The sequence below is a fragment of the Hemiscyllium ocellatum genome, chromosome 36 (assembly GCF_020745735.1).
Source record: "Hemiscyllium ocellatum isolate sHemOce1 chromosome 36, sHemOce1.pat.X.cur, whole genome shotgun sequence".
Taxonomy (NCBI): domain Eukaryota; kingdom Metazoa; phylum Chordata; class Chondrichthyes; order Orectolobiformes; family Hemiscylliidae; genus Hemiscyllium; species Hemiscyllium ocellatum.
Genome location: NC_083436.1, coordinates 33,080,424 through 33,102,447, shown reverse-complemented (window position 1 = coordinate 33,102,447; position 22,024 = coordinate 33,080,424). Strand labels below are relative to the sequence as shown.

General features: G+C 42.7%; 1 protein-coding gene across 4 annotated transcripts in view; it reads left to right on the top strand.

Annotated features, from left to right (window-relative positions):
- nrg1 (neuregulin 1) overlaps positions 1 to 20,998 on the top strand; it is a 200,415-nt gene extending 179,417 nt beyond the window's left edge. For all 4 annotated transcript variants that reach the window (XM_060851746.1, XM_060851744.1, XM_060851745.1 and 1 more), the window contains 4 exons: positions 4,413 to 4,539; positions 11,475 to 11,605; positions 14,895 to 15,104; positions 18,928 to 20,998. In XM_060851746.1, coding sequence (XP_060707729.1) covers positions 4,413 to 4,539; positions 11,475 to 11,605; positions 14,895 to 15,104; positions 18,928 to 19,567 — 1,108 coding nt within the window. In that variant the 3' untranslated portion in view covers positions 19,568 to 20,998. The remainder of the gene's footprint in view (positions 1 to 4,412; positions 4,540 to 11,474; positions 11,606 to 14,894; positions 15,105 to 18,927) is intronic.
- The last annotated feature ends 1,026 nt before the right edge of the window (positions 20,999 to 22,024 follow it).

Below are 22,024 nucleotides of genomic sequence, written 5' to 3'. Positions count from 1 at the left end.
AGGATTCTCTGGGAAGCTAGGGAGGAGACTGTAGAACTTTTGTTTTGATCTTTGTCATCATTGTCTACAGGAATAGTGCCAGAAAACTGGAGGATAGAAAATGTCATCCCCTTGTTCAAGAAGGGGAGTAGAGACATCCCTGGTTATTATGGACCACGGAGTCTTTCTTCTGCTGTGGGTAAGGTTTTGGAAAGGATTATAAGAGACAGGATTTATAATCATCTAGAAAGGAATAATTTGTTTAAGGATAGTCAATACAGTTTTGTGAAGGGTGGGTCATGACTCTCAAACCTTATTGAGTTCTTTTGAGAAGGTGACCAAACAGTTGGATGATGGTTAAGCGGTAGATGTGGTGTATATGGATTTCAGTAAGGCATTTGATAAGGTTCCCCATGGTAGGCTATTGCAAAAAAATACGGAGGCATGGGATTGAGGGTGATTTAGCAGATTGATAAGAAATTGGTGAACTGTAAGAAGACAAAGGGTGTTGCTTGATGGGAAATATTCATCCTGGAGTTACTAGTTGTGTACCGCAAGGATCTGCTTTGGGGTCACTGCTGTTTGTCATTTTTAAAAATGACCTGGATGAGGGTGTAGAAGGATGGGTTAGTAAACTTCGGTTGACACTAAGGTTGGTGGAGTTGTGGACAGTGCGGAAGGCTGTTGCAGGTTACAGAGAGACATAGGTAAGCTGCAGAGCTGGACTGAGAGGTGGCAAATGGAGTCTACTGCACAAAAGTGTGAGCTGATTCACTTTGGAAGGAGTAGCAGGAATGCAGAGTACTGGGTTAGTGATAAGATTCTTGGTAGTGTCGATGAGCAGAGAGATCTCCGTGTCCATGTTCATAGATCCCTGAAAAGTTGCCATCCAGGCTGATACCGTTAATATGAAGGCATAAGGTGTGTTAGCTTTTATTGGTACAGCAATTGAGTTTTGGAGCCATGTGGTCATGCTGCAGCTGTACAAAACTCTGGTGTGGCTGCAATTGGAGTATTGTGTACAGTTCTGATCACTGCATTGGATGTGAAAGCATTCGAAAGGGTTCAGAGAAGATTTACGAGGATGTTGCCTGGTATAGAGGGTAGGTCATATGAGGAAATGCCGAGGGACTTGAGACTGCTTTCATTGGAGAGAATAAAGTTAAAAGGTGACTTAATAGAGACATACAAAGATGATTAGAGGGTTAGATAGGGTGGACAGTGAGAAGCCTTTTCCTCAGATGGTGATGGCTAGCCTGAGGGGATGTAGCTTTAAATTGAGGGGTGGTACATATAGGACAGATGTCAGAGGTAGGTTCTATACACCTAGTGGACTCGCCAAATTTAAGGGCATTTAAATGGCCATATGGATGATAATGGAATAGTGTAGGTTAGATGGGCCTGAGATTGGTTTCACAAGCTGGTGCAATGTCAAGGGCCGAAGGGCCTGTACTGTGCTGTAATTTTCTATGTTCTATGTTTGATAGCACAGTTGATTGTTCCATTGTCAGCATCCAAATTGAAACCCAATCCAAATTCTCTCTACGTTTAAAAACCGAACAAACTGTGGATGCTTTAAATCAGAAACAAAAATAGATGGCGCTGGAAAAGCTCAGCAGGTCTGGCTGCATCTGTGAAGGGAAATCAGAATTAATGTTTCAAGTCCAGATCTGAGGAAGGGTCACCAGACCCAAAAATTAACTCCAATGTCTCCTCACAAATGCCGCCAGACCTGCTGAGCTTTTCCAGCAACTTGTTTTTTTGTTTCTCTCTTTGTTTATTGAATAGGTCTTAAATTTTAGATTAGATTGGATTCCCTACAGTCTGGAAACACTAACCAGTCCACACCAACCCTCCGAAGAGTAACCCACTCAGATTCCTTTCCCTCTGACTAATGCACCTAATACTATGGAAAAATTAGCATGGCCAGTTCACCTGACCTGCACATCTTTGGATTGCGGGAGGAAACCCATGCAGACACGGGGAGAATGTGCAAACTCCACACAAGCAGTCGCCCGAGGCTGGAATTGAACCTGGGACGCTGGTGCTGTAAGGCAGCAGTGCTAACCACTGAGCCACCATGCCACGGCAGAGTGTCCAGATTTGGACAATCTGAGCTCAGCTCCTCATGGGCATAAGCGCTAAAATCTAAAATAGTTGATGCCCTGGGTCTGGCATCCATTGAAGATTCCGAATAAGAGTGACTACTTCAGGAAAATAAATTTTTAAAACATTTTAAAGTGGATTTTCAATAGTTGGGCTAAATTCTTTGGATGTAGAAGGATCTGTACTAGCTGAATAGTTGTTCTGTAGCTGGTCAAAGCTTGAAGCTACGGTCCTCCAAGTGAGCAAAACCAAAATACTGTGGATTCTGGAAACCTGAAACAAACACATTAAATGCTGGAGAAACTGAGCAGGTTTGGCGGGTCCACAGTTGCCGAATTTCTCCAGTGCGAACTCGGAGTGAGAATGTGTTTCCTTCTCCAGCTCACACATTCATTATTTAGCTGAGCACACAACTAAATGTTTTCTTGAAAGGAAAGGAAACAGGGCAGAGAGTTATAATTGGGCTTCACTGAAGGAGGTAAAGTGTTAAAGGGTCACGCTAACAGAAACCTAGGAGCATGTCACTTGTTCATTGTAGCCAGCCACTTCCTATTCCCCAGTTTGTAGTCTGAAACCATAACAGACGTAAGGAGAATACTTTTGAAAAAGATGTGCAGTTTCGTTTCTATAGATTGAAAAAGTTTGTAAGAGTTAGATGTGTTTTGTGCAAAAGCACAAATTAGATGTTAGTGGATTGGTCATTTGTTAAAGTCCAGTGGAAAGAAATATTGTTCAGCTAGTATGAAGGGAATCTAACTCACATTTGCCATTTTTGACAATTTAAATTGCAACTTTAAGGTAATAAACCAGCACCCAAGGCAACAAGGTTAAACAGTGATCTAAATATAAAGGCCACAAAAAGCTAATTTAACTTAATTATTAAATTAAGTGACGGTGCTCGGCATACATTATTTCATTTAAACCCTTTGTCCAACTCAGATATCCAGTTTCATCTCCATAATTTCAATTCCACATAAACTCGGCATGCTGCTTTGTCACCTACACCAGAAGGTCCTTATGATTTTGTCTTTGCACCTCACTGTCTGTATGTTGGCAGAGAGGGATAATCTGATGAGTCAACAAGCATTCCTGTCACATGTTTCAACATCTTTGGCATTTCACAGAATTACAGATTTATTGTTTTTCAAATAAAAATAAACACAAACAAAAAACACTGCTGTTTGCTTTTCTCCCCTCCAAGTTCACATACATCTCTGTCAAAACAAAATGAGTAAGAGTATTTTTACAGTTTTCCCAAAACAAATAAAGAATTATATATCTATCATATAGTCCCTGCCATTTAGGATTGATGATGTCGACATCCCGATATGCCATCACCATTTACAAGGGTCCAGACAGGTTGACATAAAAGGGGAGAACTGTACTTGGAGACGCCAGGTGTAGAGGTCACACTCCACCCTACAGCCACAAGAATAAACAAGAGCAGACATTGTTTGGCCACTACAAAGATAGTCAGGCTGCCTTTGTGACTGAACGCATTTGTGAGCCAGAGATTCCAGTAGATGGTGGATAGATAGCTGCTCTGAAAATCATGATCATGGTCAGACTTTCAACTTTCCCCAAGTATAATTGTCCCTGAGCATACTCCTGCAAGTCTCTGCTCTTCAGGTTCATATTTAGACCTAAGAGCACAACATTTGCTGGAGGGGAGAAAAGGAAAGCTTTTTTAGTAAATGGAAGATGTTTCACTATGTGGTGGAGTTTCGAGCTAGTGGACACAAACGTCAGATAGTCACTGAGCAATTCAGTGAAGAATTAAAGAGTAACCTTTTGTCCCAGAGAGAAGTCAGTAACATAGAGGCAGGGGTCCTCCAGACAGCACCTTGAAACCACAGACAAAGAAATGAGTACCAGGAACAGCCTTGTGAGGCGTGTTAACAGCAGTGGACAGCACTTGGGCCAAATGGCCTGTTCCTGATCTGGTACGTTTTATGTAATTCCTAGTATTTCTATCCTTAGGATTTGGTTTTAGACAATTTATTTTATAAATATGTCCCACAATCCGTGCCATGTAGACCTGGCTGCAAACAGCAGTAACTTATTAGTCAGTACAACCCTTCATTCAGTTGGTTCTTTTTCCTATATTTATTTTTAGAAACACTTGGTTTGGAGAGGAAGCAGAGGAAGGATTCTGTCAGAGCCCTATGTAAAGGGCTGGGCATTCAGGTTGCATGCTACGCTGACACTGAAGAAAACGGGTGTCACAACTTCATAGCCAGAGTTTTAATCCTCCTCCTGTACAGAACTCAATGTCTAACAATTGCCAATTGTCTTTTTGTCTCTGATTGTATTGCACCGCCACCAAGAAAACAGCGGAAAAAACTTCATGATCGGCTCAGACAGAGTCTCCGCACCGAGCGAAACAACATGGTAAACCTTGTGAATGGACCGCACCGCACAAATCCACCGGCAGAAAATGTCCAGTTGGCAAACGTGAGTTGATATTGACATGCGATCTAGCGTTAATTGTTTTGTTTCAGTGTGATTGTGAGATGCGACATAGATTTACCAATATCCAGACAGTGTCACTGGAATGGGGGGGGATGGGGGCGGCCTGAGGGATGCCTTTATGTGTTACAGAACTGCCCCAGGTAGCTGTAGTTCCACAAGCACCATTGATAGCTGTGTGGTGAAATTCTCGAGCAGTTTTCAGACCACAGGCAGTTGTACCTGGGCAGGCACTTTAATTTCTGGCCATTAGACTTTGCCCTGTTTCTTCAGCAGGGGACAAAATGACGAAGCAACCACTGGACCCACCAGAGTGGGTGCTTTTGACCAGAAGGAATGATTGCTTATGACAGAGATTGTAAGAACAGTTAATTTCTGTGAACGTGCTGCACTGTTACTGGGAGTGGCGATATAGCAGCAAGACTGTCACCATTGGCATCACTGCATTAAGTAGGGGGTCAGCAATGTCATTTAAGATGTACTGCAGAATTAATAATTGAGTTGGCAAAAACACAAGAAACAATTTAGAATTGTGTTAAGAATTGCCATGTTCTAATAGTCACATAGGAATATCCAACTGACAGCTGCACATTATTCAACGAGATACAGGTTTGACAGTATTGTGTCAAATGTGCCAGAACATTACAATGTAGGATGAATACCATTGTATGTCATTAGATGGAATATAGAATTAATGGTATTGAGCAGGTGTATTAGTGTAACATGATATAGGATTAGCAGCATTGTGTTAGTGTGTCAGTAGATATAATGTAGGCGTGTCAACATTGTGTAAATGTATAAAATATAGGTTAATGGCCCAGAAATTGTTTGAATAGGGAATATCATGTCAAATGCCTTGGAACAGATTATTTTTACCTCACCCATCAGGTTGTATCATTTTTTGTACTGCAGATTACTGAATATGTCATTTGAAGTTCAAAGTTCATGAACATTAGGCCAAGCGACCAGTCTTCTTACCCAAGAAGTCAAAATAGTTGATAAAGAAACAAAGAACAATGGGAAAGGGACTAACTTAAATTCAAATTGGAGAGAGGGAGTCCATAACTAGAGGGCATAGGATTAGGGTGAGAGGAGAAAAGATTTAAAAGGGACATAAGTGGTGACTTTTCCATGCAGAGAGTGGTGCGTGGATGGAATGAGTTGCCAGAGGAAGTGGTGGAGGTTGATACAATTAAGACATTTCAAAGGCAATGGATGGATATATGAATAGGAAGGGCTTAGAGGGATATGGGCCAAGTACTGGCAAATGGGACTAGATTAATTTAGGATATCTGGTCGGCCTGGATGAGTTGGACCGAAGGGTCTGTTTCTGTGCTGTATAGCTCTATGATTCTATGAATTAAGAGAGAAAGAAAAGAGGCAAATTAACATTGATTTAATTGTCCAACAAGTTGTGGAACGTTTGAACTCCTGGTGTATCTCTGCCACAAATTGATGATGCTTTTAAGCTGCAGTGTCGGACTAATAGTATTGGTGTATTAACATGTCAATATTATTATAAACAGAAGAAACTGAGGTTAACATTTTTAAATAAAGGAAGAGGTTTTGAAGATAATGAGGGACTCCTCTAATGCAGCACATGACCTGTCCTCTTCCCACCCACCCACTCTCACAGTCCCAACCTGTGTCCATTTTACAGAGGGCAGTGAGGTAGCAGGGAACCTGCCTCCCATTTGAATCTATTGAATTTTTTTTTAAGAATTCACTCACAGATGTAGGTGAGCATTCTAGCCAGGCCAGCATTCATTGCCAATCCCAGAGGACTGTTCAGAGTCAACCATGTTGCTGAGGGTCTGAAGTAGTGTGTAGGCCAGACCAGGTAAGGATGGCAGTTTCCTTTCCTAAAGGACATTAGTGAACCAGGTTTTTGACAATGACTTCATGCTCAGTGTTAGTTCCTTAATTCCACATCGTACTGAATTCAAATGGTGGTGGGATTTAAACCTGGGTCCCCAAGACATTAGCTGAGTTTCTGGATTAATAGCCTAGTAATACTGCCAGTAGGCCATTGCTTCCCCTAAGTGGCCAATGATTGACTGTTTATGTTCTCATTCTCTTCACTATTGATATTTTGCCCATGGCATGAGGAGACCCTCTCCACGTGGGTAGCCCCGCAGATTTCGACGTGCAGGTTGACCCAAGGAAAATACCTCCCTTAGAAACCACCTGTACCCACCAAAGGCACTCCCACATACTTATCTTTATTGTGGCTCTGTTCGTTGAGCTGGGAATTTGTGTTACAGATGTTTCGTCTGCAGGTCGATGTGCTGGACCCAATATACCGGCCACTGCAGCGGACAGCTGGAACTGACAACCGGAAGCGGCAGGTACAAATCACTATAAATGCCGGAGGAAACATCACAGAAACACTTCACAAGAAGCTCCCAAGCACTGAGGATGTCACCTAGACAGGGGACGAAACGTCTGTAACACAAAGTCCCAGCTCAGCGAACAGAACCACAACAATGAGCACCCGAGCTACAAATCTTCTCCCAAACTTTGAATACTTGTCTTTAACCCTTTCCCTCTCTCCCTCACAGTTCAATCCCAACCTCTTCACTCAGGGTTGCCAGGCTCCACCCAATCCCCCTAGATTTACCTCCACACCACTAGCTCCTCTTCATTAGGGACCGACTGTAATCCCAACAGCAGCCACTGCCTAAACCTGGTGCTGCTGAGTCAATGGAACTGCTGGCCATCTCACTGACCAGCAGCTCTCTGAAATGAGACCTCCTCCTCAAATGTGACCTGGAATCTCACCGTTTGCTAATTAACAACCCGCTGAGAGTTAAATAGCAGCATGACAGTCTGAAACAGCAAGACGGCATCCCCAGCCAAATCTTTAGCTGGGAAATCAGAGACCCCACCATTCGAGGGAAAAGAAAATCTGCCCATGACTCTAAGTAATGACAGAAATGCACACAGACAACCCTTTACAAATTTGAAACAAGCTGTCAAATTGTAATATCGAGCCAAGCTGTTTTCCATTTGCTCCACAATTTATTAAGACATCATACATGTATCTCATTGGGGCTGTTTAACTGATTTTAACAAGTTTTATTGCATTGCCAGTTTTATTCTTTGGCAAGTGTTCAGTGATAAATACAATAAGGAAATGGACAAACACTTATAAGGCACAGCAAGTCTTTGAAATGATCAATGTTTTTTGCCATATCTTGTTTCCTTCCATATCTCTGTCAATGTGTGTCCGTTCTCTGCAGTAGGTAACCGATGTCATTCTAGAACCTTAGAATAAAAGATTGCAATGCTACATTTATTAAAGTTTGGAAAGTAGCCACACATTTCATAACTGAATCTTTAAGTGACTAACTCATAGACTTCCATCAGAGCTCTACATACTAGCTTTATATCAACCTTATCTAGAAGTATCTTAAAATAACATTGGCCAACTTGGTGCCAGCCAACTTTCCCTCCTTTTTCTGACTGATGTCATCACATCATCTTCAAACTGGTACAGCCATTTCCCAACAGGAGCCAGTAATTTAATGTTACACCTCACTGGGGGAGCATGCTGAAAATCAGGCCTGTCTATTCTCAGAGTCGTCACAAAAGTTAAACATTCTTATCAAAGTATACAAAATGCTCAATTTGCCTCTCTGATGAACCAGGTTTAACAGAAAGTACGTATCAGGTTTCTGTACTTTAAAAAGAACTACTATCAATTACAAGTTAATTGATTTTAACCACAGGTAAGCAACTATATCACACATCATTCTACTGGTTAAATCTCAAACCTGATTTTAAACCCACCCACTACATACAAACGAGGATAAACACAGAACCAAAACAATGGTGGAGAAGACAAACCACAGGGAAGCAGCTCAGTAGCACCAGTTCTTAGGTTTCAATCAAGTGTTTCTTTTGTTTTCCAAGTTTTTCAGTTCCCAGATGTTTTCTTCAGGTTCTTTCACCACTTCACAAGAGGCACAGAGTAACTAGTCCAGTATTTATAAAGTCTCTGACTTATTGTCTCAAAACAACTGCCATTGGTGGCAGAAAACAACTAACTTTCTTCTGCTTCACGTACATTATTGAAGAAAGACACACACCACCTACCCTTCCAGAGGTCTGAAGGATTCTCCCTATATTGATTCTCCCTATATTGCTCCTACCCACAAGCTGTTCAGCTGCTCAGGAACCAATGAGAAAGTAGTTGTCAGGCTGATGACCCACCACCGGTCCCAATTATGCAAACCAGTCAGCTCCTTGCATACACCTACATGTGACAGTCTGTCCACAAACACCTTCCTGCAATGCATGAACAAAACAGCAGTGCAAACACCACTCACAATGAATTTCAATAACTTGTTTTCAAAAGTGCAGCAACTTCTGCCACAATCCTTGGTCTTAAAAATAATTATTTTTCCAATTCGGTCAACAATCAAAAGTAAAATAAAATATATGGTCTTTACAAATGGATACTTCAATACTGAGCCCCCTGTTGAAAGCCTAAGACTTGACACCTCATTATTTCAATGGATATGAAATTAATGGCAGCACTGGGCAGCTTGAGGTGATATTGTCTGAGAGAACCATTGAATATAATTGGCTACAAAATCTGTAGTGACAGTGAGGATAATAAGGCTAATAATATGACAATTCAAATGGTTCATTAGGCACAAGTTATTTGATAGATACTCACATTTACAAGACTATAAATTTAGATCTCGTACACTTGCATGTATTTCTCAACATCAAGGTCAAAAGGTGTGGCACTGAAAAAGCACAGCAGGTCAGGCAGCATCTGAGGAGTAGATGAGTCGATGTTTCGGGCATAAGACCTTCAGCAGAAATGCCCGAAACATCGGTGCTCCTGTTCCTCGGATGCTGTGCTTTTCCAGCACCGCATTTTTTGACTGTGATCTTCAGCATCTGCAGTCCTCACTTTCTCCTGTATTTCTCAACATGTCAAGTGACATGACAGCCAAGTCTTTGTTCCTGCAATATTTTTTGTGCCAAAATATTGAACATTACACAATTTGCAGATGTAGGGAAATCTGTTTTGTTTTGTTTTGAGCTATTCTTTACAGATGTCAGTTCAGAAACTAAGGCATATCTCTTTGTTGGTGGAGTGTATTAACTACCCAGTGTTACAGCTCCTTCCTCATACCAGTCCAATCTATTCCCCCCCCCTCTTTTTTGTGTTTTGAGGTTCACCATTTAAATTAACTAACTTACCAACTAGACAATGACAGTTAACAAGTACTACCCTCCAAGGCAGTGTACCAAGAACAAATATAGGGGAAGGTAGAGTTGCTTCGAATTAACCTATTCAGAGGTGTTATTACTGAGGTCTGGAGTAGATTAGATTAGATTACTTACAGTGTGGAAACAGGCCCTTCGGCCCAACAAGTCCACACCGACCCGCCGAAGCGCAACCCACCCAGACTCATTCCCCTACGTTTACCCCTTCACCTAACACTACGGGCAATTTAGCATGGCTAATTCACCTAACCTGCACATCTTTGGATTGTGGGAGGAAACCAGAGCACCCAGAGGAAACCCGCGCAGACACGGGGAGAATGTGCAAACTCCACACAGAAAGTCGCCTGATGCGGGAATTGAACCCGGGTCTCTGGTGTTGTGAGGCAGCAGTGCTAACCACTGTGCCACCGTGCCCATGGGACTTGAACTCAGACCAGGGGTAGGGACACTACCACTGCGCCACAGGACCACCCAGAGGAAGGCAGAAAGTGAGGGATAGACCAAAGTTAAAATATAGTTGAAGGAGGAAATAATACCGTCTAGTCCTCATGGTGCCCAACTCTCTCTCAAAGCCTCAAGGGTGTTGGTGAACGCTGTGTGCTGTTTAGGGACACCTGCCTCCAACAATTTTTTCTTTTCTTTCATATTCAGAAGTACTCATAAACACAACTGAATGGCTTTTCTTTCTTCCCACCCCCAAACTACCCATGGTACTTTTTACCCATGATCTACCACCATTACATCACCTGGGTTTCACCCCTGCCTGGCTACCTACCACTCAATTAATTAATCTGTTAACCACTTGCTTTATTACCAACAGAAACTTGCAATTAGTAATCCGTGTCTCTCCATATTTAGTATCCATTGGAAATTCTGTTTGCAGTTTTAAAGATATAGAATAAATTAAAAAGAAATGATTTTTTAAAACATTTTTGATCAGTGGGTTTTGTATGTCAGATTTTCTTTAGCACTCAGAGTGTATTAATATTCAATGAACATGTTAATCAGCAGCTAAGTGAGTCAATACATCTTACTGAAGAATGACACCGTTTTTACAAAGTGTCAATAAGCTCTAATTTTGTCTAGAATGTTCTGCCAACTGTGGACACCTGTCATTTAACCTCGGAGTAATATCAAATTTATCACTTCATTGTAGATAGTTCAGTCAATCTCACTTAAGGAGTAGCTATAAGACTGATACCTTGGTTGGCAATGGGTATTGATGATGTACGGTCAGTGAAGGGACCAGGTTTGATGGGCCCACTTGACAATCTCTTAGCATTCTGTTTTTCTTGCAGAGAAGGGTAATAGGAGATTTGATTGAAGTCTTCCAAATTGTGAGAGCTCAGACAGACAGGGAAAAACTGTTCCCACTGGTAAAAGGATAAAAAGTGAGGAGGGGTGGGGGGGTGGGGGGGATCTTTATCACAGAGAGATACTTCAGCTCTGAAACGCACTGCCTGGAAATGTGGTGCAGGCAGGTTCAATGGAGCCATTCAGGCAGGCATTAGGTGCTTATTTAAGTAGAAATAAGGTGCAGGCTGACAGAGGAAGTGTGGGAGAATGGGCCAAAGTCATGATGCTCATTTGGAGAATTGGTGTCAACAGAAAAGGGACCTACTTCTGCACCATGACACCTCTGTGATTCTAACCCTCGGATTCTTTGTTTTCAGCAATATATAATGAAAAATCCTGGATCCACTGAGCACGTTATTGAGCGGGAAACAGAAACCTCGTTCTCCACCAGTCACTACACGTCGACGACCCATCACTCTACAACAGTGACTCACACGCCCAGCCACAGGTACCTGAATGAAACATTCTTCAATCAAACAGAACAAGTAGAACTAACAAAGATCTGCAAGGAACAGAAGGGGAGGCTCAAATCATACATAGAGATATCAATAGAGTTGAAAATCCTTAGTAAAGGAACATTAAACTAAAAACAATGCTTCTGGTGAAATGTCAGGGAATCCAGGCCATGATCCTAGCCAAATGGTGGTGACTTGTTTGGTGTGTACCCCTGTCTGGGACTGACATTGCACCAAACAAGTAACCAAATCCCGTAGAAGGTGGGAACTTCAATTTTTGCAGCATCTTCCTATAGTTCTGAGACCTTATTTTACATTAATTATCTTTGAGAGAGTGGGTGGGTGCTTAGCCTGCCATGAGGAGTACACTGGAGACTTGAGCACGAGGCTGGTCCAGGATAGACAATCCTTCTTGTGGACTCTGCTCAAAGATCAACTCCTCGAGAGACAGAATAGAGATCAAGAAGCTGGTGTAGAGAATCTTGATCAGACCAACCTTGCAGAACTGAGAGCAATCTTTACATTGATGACGGAGTTTAATTAGGTGAAGGCTGAAAATAGGTTTTCCACTAAAGGAGGAGTTGAAGACTAGGGTCCATAACTTAAAAAAATAGTCACTCACTTACTCCCTTAAAAAATAGTCACCCAGTAAAGATTTTAGGAGAAACGTCTTTACCCAGATAATGGCGTGAATGTGAAAGTCATTCGCACATGGAGTGGTGAGGAAATTGCATGGAAAGATTCAATGAGAAGCTTAATGAGGGGGAGGAAGAAAGGAAGGCTGTTCTGACATGCAATGGCAGTCTACCAGACTCACTCCTGGCTTAGCAGGACTGATGTATGAAGAGAAATGGGATCATTTAGAACGATACTCAGTGGATTTAGAAGAACGAGGTTGGATCTCATAGAAACTTAGCCTGTCTAGTCCTGTTGGAGTTTTCTAAGTACAGGCTGAGGCTGCTCACGATGACCAGGCAGTCCAGACCAGGGGTCACAGTTTGAGGATACAGGGTCGGTCTTTTTAGAACTGAAACGAGGAGAAGCGTCTTCACCCAGAGAGTGGTGAGGCTGTGGAATTCCCTTGCCACAGAGTGAGGTCGAGGCCAAAACATTGAACGTTTTCAAGAAGAAATTAGAGATAGTTCATGGACTAAAGTGATCAAAGAGAATGGGGAGAAAGCAGAAAACCGGTTGTTGAGTTGGATGATCAGCTATGATCATATCAAATGGCCAAGCAAAATCAAAGGGTGAAATGGCTTTTATTTCCTATGCTTCTATGAATATAAGAGCATTCCAATAGAATTAGATGAAGAAGAGTAGAGAAGGCTTACCCAGAATATGGTGACAAAGAACCACTGGACTGAATGGCCTGTTTCAGGACTGTCATTTCTATGTACGTTTATGTTAGAAACCCACAGGCTCAGCATTCTCATGGCAGACAGGTCTCAAACTTTAAGATAAACTATGTCGTGGTGGATGATGAATAAGTTTAAATAAAAGGCAGTGTTACTTGTATCTCATTACTCTCAGTTTTATCAAATAATACAGAAGACTTGGGCCAGAAAACCAGATTGTTAGAACAAATGCATAGACTCAGTGAGAAGCCCCAAATACACTTTCATATTCTGATATCTGGTGAAATGTGTACCTCATGTATTCACTTTGCAGATATGACAATACACAGAAACCAAAGCTGAGCTTAATTGGCTTCAGACTGGGCCTTACTACCATGTTTGATCCCAGATACCAGGCCAAAAGAACTGAAATCTTACACTGCACTGTCCTCTCAGTTAAACCCGACCTGCTAAGTTATCTTACGGCCACCATAGTTCTAAGCTTTTGTAACAAAAACAACCACCAGAAGGTAAATGTAGACAGTGTAGTAAAAATAGCATTTATTAATACTTATAGTCAATTAAAACTTACTGCCTGGGCACAATTTATTTTAAGGTTTACCACTATAAATCCCTATTCTCACCCAATTATATTGCAAGCCATCTGTGTAAAACATTGACTCTCCTCCCTTCCTTATACAGGTGCTAAAGGGTTAGTGGCTGTGCTACTCACCTGTGGTTGGGAAGTAGGGTAGTATATTACCGTATGACATCTTTACATAGGCTATTATCATTATAAATGTGATGATGCAAATTTATAACAGAATGCAAACATTAGCTCAGATTTTGAAATGTGTACTGAATTATATCAGAACATCCCAGTCTAATCGTTTCTCATTGCCTATCCCTACTTGACTTGAAGGTGCTGCTTAATTGCTTTCTAATTCTAATTTTGACAATGCTTCAAGTCACTTGATATTAGCCTGACCTCCCATTAATCAACTTTCCCGAATTTCATTTCCAGTAAAGACTTCACTTGACACTTAAATTTCATTTGCCATGTACCATGAAGGAAAATGCCAGAAGTCAAATGACACTAATAGGTTTAGTCCAATAGGTTTATTTAAAAAACTAAAGGCTTTTGGAGCGCTCCCCTTCGTCAGCTCACATGAAGCTACTTCAGCTGGCAAAGGGGCAGTGCTCGGAAAGCTTGTGATTTTCATTAAACCTGTTGGACTATAACCTGGTGTCGTGTGACTTCTGACTTTGTCCGTCCCGGTCCAACACTGACACCTCCAGACCAAGGTGGCAAAGAATGAACAAAGTCACATTCCTTAATGTGCAGCATTTCACAATGACCCATGGTGTTGATTAATCCACTGTGTGTATGTATTCGCGTTGGATTTAGCTATTTGTTTGTTGACACAGAGATCTGAGACCACCTTAAGCAGTCAGTACTTGGCGATGGATGATCTACACCAGCAATGCTTAGTTAAAGCCAACAGTAATGGGAAAATTGCATTAGGCTGTCTCTAACTAAAGTTGATGACCTGAGCATTATCCATCGAATGAGCAATGTTCATTTTGTAATGGAGTATTGCCCCTTGCTTGTTCTAAGATCACACGCAATCCCTCAGTGATCAATCCTGTAAGGAATCTCTGTATCCTTTCCCCATTGCCCCTCATTGCCCACCCACTGGTACATAGAAGTGTCTGTACTTTGATTAACATTCTAGTCCTCCAATGCTACGTGCGTAAAGTCTTAATGAAACAGGCAAATGATCTGGCTGCACAAAACACTGTAATGTCAGGCCAATATTGTTACACAGAGACAGCTTCCAGTCACCCCGAGAAGGTAATTGCTGAAGCCTCTTCCTTCTCCAACATCTCAAAAGAAGCAAGAAATTATTAAGCAAATAATTTTACAGATGTTTCTCTTTTGCATTAGCCATAGTTGGAGTACAGGCCAAACGGAAAGTGTCATCTCAGACAGCCCCTCTGTGCTCGTAACATCGTCAGTCGAAACCAGCAGGCACACCAGTCCGATCAATCACCGAGGTCGACTCAATGGTGTGGCATGTCGACGAGAGATGCTTATCTGTGTAAGGAACTCCAGAGACACTCCAGACTCTCTCCGAGATTCACCGCACAGTGAAAGGTAGGTCCTTTTATACGCAAGATAGTGTACTGCATCTGTAAGAACTGAGGTTTAACAGGATCAGAGGTCAAAGCCTTTTACAGTAAGGGGAGTTCTGGCTGTCAGTTGAAGGGACAGCTTAGACGATAGGGATTGAGGGCACAGCTTTGACTGTCAGGCTTAAGAGGAGAAGAAAGATATCATTTCACTGGAGACTGTTTAGGGCTGTTTTGCTTGGACAATACCTGATATGGAGAGATTGTCTTATGAGCAAGTGTCAAACAGGTTGCGACTCTACTGACTGGAGTTTAAAAGAATGCGAGGTGATCTCATTAAAACACACAAAATTCAAGAGGGGCTTGACAGAATAAATGTTTGTCCTAGTGGGAGAATCTAGAACAAGAGGGCGTAGACTGAGAATATAGCAGAGCCGATTTAAGACTGAGATGAGGAGGAATTTCTTCTCTCTGAGGGTTGAGGGTCTTTGGAAATCCTTGCCACAGATCACTGAGGGGGCAGAGTCCTTGTTTATATTTAAGGCTAAGAGAGATAGATTCTTGTTCCATTGGGGAATTAAGGGTGACAGGGAAAATGCAGGAAAGTAGATGCAAGGAATGTTGGATCAGCCATGATCCTATTGAATGCGGAGCAAACGTGAGGAGCTGATCAGCCTACTTCTGTTCCTATTTCTTATGGTCTTGTGGAGAGCTCTGACTGTAGGCACTGAGGCTATAATTCGGACTGTAGGGAAGGAGTGAACAGCTCTGACAACAGAGGCATAATTCTAGTCAGAAGGACTGTGATTTCTGCAGCTTTGAGATGTGCCAGCCTTGGTTCAGTTGGGAGTCCTCTGCCTCATAATCAAAGATTATGTGTTCATGCATCATTCCAAAGATTTATATTTATTATCCAAGGCTGATAACTGATTTATCAAAAAGTGTGGTGCTGGAAAAGCACAGCAGGTCAGGCAGCACCCGAGGAGCAGGAGAGTTGGCATTTCGGGCATAAGCTCTTCATCAGGAATGATGTTTGCCCTTGGAGGTTGCACGACCCGCTGTGCTTTTCCAGCACCACACTTTTCGATTAAGAAGTTATCAGCCTGGATAATAACATTCCTGAACGGCTTATGCACGAAACATCGACCCTCCTGCTCCTCAGATGCTGCCTGACCTGCTGCGTTTTTCCAGCGCCACCCTTTTCGACTCTGATCTCCAGCATCTGCAGTCCTCGCTTTCTCCTGGTAACTTCTTTAAAGTAGTGCTAAAGGAGGTGCCTTGTTTGGATTATCCCTTTGCTCTCTCAGGTAGATGAGAAAGATATAATCACATCCCAAATGCTCTTTGTCATAGAATCCCTACAGTGTGGAAACAGGCGCTTCAGCCCAACAAGTCCACACCGACCCTCCGAAGAGTAACCCACCCAGACCCAATCCCCTACCCTATTCCTTTACGTTTACCCCTGACTAATACCCCTGACTAACCTAGACATCCCTGAACACAATGGGCAATTTAGCATGGCCAATTAGCATGCACCTAACCTGCACATCTTTGGATTGTGGGAGGAAACTGCGGCATCGGAGGAAACCCCACGCAGACAAGGGGAGAATATGCAAATTCCATACAGATGGATGCCCAAGGCTGGAATTGAACCCAGGTCCCTGGTGCTGTGGGGCAGCAGTGCTAACCACTGAGCCACCATGCTGACCCGAGTCATCTTCTCCATTCACAGAAGAACACAGTCATGGTAGCCCAGTGTATATTTGCCAACCCTCTAACCTGCCTCAGTTCATAAATTGACACCAAATTACAGATTTGTAGCACCTATGAGGAATAAGACTGAAAATTCACGCCATGAAATGAGTAGCAAAGAATTTCAAACGTAATCTGCACAGCATTGGAACACAGTCTGAGCTGTTCCAACATAACTATCACTCCCATCCAACCTGGTTCCCAATGCAGTTATGCATTAGGATCCAATCGCTGCCAGGAACGCACAGTCCCACCAGTGATCCCACACCCAAACCAGATGTTACATCAACTTGCAGTGCCACTGGTTCAAAAAAGCTGATAACTGATCGAGAAATAATCAACTGATGGTTTGATTTCCAATCCAACAATTTGGACTTCAGGAAGCATGTTGAGAATCTTTGAGATTGCAGAGAGAAGATTTACCAGAGTGGTTCCAAGGATGAGAGACGTTAGCTGTGTTCAGGTGTCTGTTTCCACGCTGTACATCTCTATGACTAAAAGAGGACCGGGGGAAATTTGGTTGAGGTTGACAAGATGATGTCAAGTTTCCACTAGGTAATGCTGACGAGGTAGTGAACACAGATTCAAGGCACTGAGCAAGAGATGCAGGAGGGGGTTCTGAGGTTGAACTTCGTAACACAGCGAGTGATAATGACCTGGAGCATGGACTCAAACTTGCTTCTGTTTGAATGACTGTGTGAGTTCATTGTTACAGGTCTGGGGGAGACTGGGCTGCCCTGCCTTGTTAAGAGCAGTTCAGTTAAAAGAAGGCTGTCCGACAGTGAGAGTTTGCTGTGGACAATGTTGACAAGTAGAGGGTGGGACTTAAGACTGTAAGAAATAGGAGCTGGCCAATTGGCCCCTCGAACCTACTTCCCCATTTCAATAGGATTGTGGCTGATCTAACATTCCTCACTCCACTTTCCTGGTCTTTCCCAGTGATTGTTGATTATTCCAAACCTCAGTGGAAAGAGATCCTGTCCTGGTGAGCTGCTGGCCAATCAGATTGGCTGGCAGCCCCGGGGGTCAGGGTGGGGATGGAGAGGGTTGTAGCTGGAATAAAACCTGAAGAATACTGAGGGATGATGGGACCGCTTGGGGTGGGTGGGTGGAGGGGAGCTGAAGGATCAGGTACCCTTTACAGAGTGGTGTGGGGGTAGGTGGGTTTTCGGGGCAGTAAAGGAGGTTTCCGTCTTGGGGGGAGGGTGGCTGGGATGTCCATGATCGAGCGATGTGACACTTCCCCTCGATATTTCTCTACCCTTTCAATCTTGGTAGAAAAAAAATGCCCTCCCCCCTCTCCCCTGCTCAGCATTTTATGGCAGCAGATCTGGATTGAGTGAGTAATAATTAAATGTCTAAGGTCCTCTGTGTGCAAGATCGTAGGGACGGGTGTGGAAGTAAGCATTTATGTGTACTATCAGGGCTGGGGCAGGGGTGGACAGAAACCCAGTGGGCAAAACTGTATTTTAGATGATCGTACCCTCCCCATCAAAAACACAGCTAGTTGGGGAGGGTGGGGTGCAAATCCAACCCCCACAATTCTGTGGCCCATGCTTCCCATTGAACTGTCTAATTATTCCAGTCTCACCTCAGGGCGACATCTGTGTGGAGTTTGCACATTCTCCCCATGTCTGGGTAGGTTTCCTCCGGATGCTCCGGTTTCCTCCCACAGTCCAAAGATGTGCAAATCAGGTAAACCATGCTAAAATTGCCCATTAGTGTTCAGGGATGTGTAGGTTAGGTGCATAAGTCAGGGTCAAAGAGTGTGGTGCTGGAAAAGAACAGCTGGTCAGGCAGCAACTGAGGACTCAAAGTTCCAGGTATTCCTGATCTATGCTTGAAAACGTCGATTCGCCTGCTCCTCGGATGTTACATGACCGGCTGTGTTTTTCCAGCACCTTCAGTCCTCACTTTCTCCACATTAGTCAGGGGTAAATGTAGAATATTAAGGTAGGGGGATGGGTCTGGGGTGGGGGGTTACTGCTTGGGAGGGTCGGTGTGGACTTGTTGGGCCGAAGGGATTCTGGGATTCGATGGTTAGGTCTTGTCTTTTTGGTTGTCCTCTTCATTTGGTGCTATTCATGATATTCCAGGTTTGTCTCAGCCATGACCACTCCTGCCAGAATGTCTCCGGTGGACTTCCGAACACCAGTGTCCCAGAAGTCTCCCGAGTGCGAGCTGTCACCGCCAGTCTCCAGCCTGACTATCTCCATGCCGTCGGTGACCATTAGCCCTTTGATCGAGGAGGAGAGGCCTCTGCTCCTGGTGACCCCACCTCGGCAGCGGGAGAAGAGGCAGGAGCCGTACAAGCAGTACCACAACTCGGCCCAGGACAGTGGCAGCATCCCAGCCAGCCCGCTGCGGGTGGCCGAGGACGACGAGTACGAGACCACCCAAGAGTATGAGCCGGCGCTCGAGTCCCCCAAGAAAGGGGCCGGCAACAGGAGAGGGAAAAGAACAAAGGCTAACGGCCACATTTCACAAAGAGTGGAGACCGAGAGCAGTCCAGTCTCGGGGAGCAGTAGCTCTGACAGCGAAACAGAAGACGAACGAATAGGCGAGGAGACTCCCTTTCTGAGCCTACAGAACCCCATGTCAATGAGTGTAGAATCAGCCCCCGCATACCGATTGGCTGAAAACAGGACTAACTCCACCAATAGGTACTCTACACAGGAAGAGTTGCAAGCCAGGCTGCCCAATGTAATTACTAATCAGGATCCAATTGCTGTCTAAAAAACACATAATTGCACCAGTAAAACTTTATTTTATATAATGAAGTACTCCGGATACTTTACTTTAAATTAAACATTTTATTTTATTTTAGCAGAAGAACCTTGCAGCTAGTAGAAAGTCTACAAGTTTTTATAGATTAAAATATATATATGTAAAAAGAAAGTTAGCATTCACAATACTAATGTGCCATATGTAGCGTTTTTACAGTATTTCAACACAGAAAGATATCAGTGGTGCCTTTATGTTACTTTATTGCTGAAAGTGGAATTAGTACATCAGTCGCCATTTCATGCTACCTGCTAACAAACCTTCTGATAAGAAAAGGAATGTCCATGATATGAGGGTTTTTTTTTCCAAAATTTCCCTCCGTGATCAATTTTGGACACGGGCAGAAGTTTGAATCCGTTGTTGACAATGGGAGTTTCAGGAGGGGGAAGGAGACCCACGTGGAGCAGGGAATGAAGGGGGTGGGGGGGGGGGTACCTCACTGTGACCTACTCACTCAGTAATGTTTCACCCCTGCGGTTTCTGATGGAGCTTGATAACTTCTAAGATTAAACAAACCTTATTGAAAGAGATCAAAGGTCGGACTTAATGTGAAAACACTGGCTGTTGGTATTGAGGGAAATCATCAGAAACATGTCACTAGTTCACGCAGAGTTGATATTGAAAGTGAAGATTCCTTGAAAGCGGTATGTTAGATATGGGTGGTTGAAGAGTAAAGTTATTCACTGAGTTAGATTAAATTATTTCAGTGAAACTGCTTGCTTTAAAAAAAGCAGTACCTGTTTCCTTGTTGCTTTTGTAGGGCTGTGTTATATTCTATAAATACTGCAGCTCCTTTGAAAGCCGTCATAATAGTCTCCCTTTCAACTAGCCTCCCTTCAACTAGTTAAAGCTCTCATCTGAATCTTAACTTCATTCAGAAGTTGGGGTAAAACTGCTGCATGATGAGAGGAGTTGCTGCTTGAGAGTATGTTGGCTAATCTTGGCATGGAAAGGTGAGGGAGTGAACTACTTGACCTGACTCAGTATCTTCCCCATGCAGGATACTGGCTGATTCTGTTGTTCTCAACATTAGGATTCTGTAATGGTTTGTGACGGTTTGGAACAGACTATATATATTCTTGTCACCATCTTCATACTTATTGCCATTGGCTGCCGTTGAAAGCAGAACTCTGTGTCATATAACTTTTACCTTAATTTCAACTGATGCAGATTTTGAAAATATAATGGGATGCGGCAACATTCATCTTTTGGGGTAATGTCATTTAAAAGCAGCTGGAGATGCAGATTACAATTCACATATGATCAAAATATATAGCATTGAACCTGCATTCAGCAAAAGGACAACGTTTCTGATATCTTCCTGTGTTTGTGAAACAGACGCATTAAAAGCCTCTTTCAAATAAAGATTTTTTTTCTGTTTAATTGTGTACTTCATTATCAATCCAGTCAATGTAGCTGCAATAATTTCAGTTCCTCCTTTGCAATGAAAGAAATCGGAATGTCATCTGAACTCACAATCCATAAGCCCTCGTCTTCAGACATCGCAATTTGTACTGTTCAATCCGAGGAGACCCAGAGTTGGATTGTATAGCTCATAGGTGATCAAATCAGTCCTTTGAACGTACTGAAAATTTGAATTATTTAAAATTGTGATAAAATGTTTATAATCAGCACTAATCCATTTCTGCCACTACAACAGAGATGCATCAGAAACTTGTGTGTTTTCACTTCAAGGTGTCAACCCTGTGCTTTCATGCTCTTAGTGCTGTGTATTTTAAAATCATTTTGTGCATGTTACTAATACAGAAGAAGGATTCTACAATGTTCACATGTTCTCATGACTCCAATGGAATTTCTGCAGTTTTGTAGTAAGAAAGATGGAAGTATCTGACAGCTATTTAAAACACTTGGTGAGACCTAACATTCTTTTTAATTCTCTGTCCCTGCTTCCAATAAATTTGATCACGTCAATAGTGATTCAGTAGAAACTTCAGATGGTAGAAACATTTCATGTGTTTGCAAATGGCTCTTGAAGGGTCAGATCAAGGAAAGAGGGGTCAGGAATCAGTTAAAGTGGACAATTGATATAGGGAAATTGGGTTCTCTCACTTTTAATTTGACCTAAATCCCAGTCTGAGCATACACAAATGCCCAACAATTAATAGAAAATAGACCATTACAGTCTAGCAAGTGTCTGCACAGCTTCTGACACACTGAAGAAATCAAGACGGTTATCTTTTTGTAAATCACTGGACCTATTCCTTTGCTGATGTAAAATGAGTTTTAAGTGCATCACTTGAGATCTGATACAAGAGTAAGTTTCAGAAACTGAAAACAGTAGGGGTACATTCAAAAACCAATTTTATCTTTTGGGAGGGGAGGCAATCTGCTGTGAAATTGAGTTAAGAGTTTTGATGAGTTGCTTCTCATCACATTTTTATGCTGTTT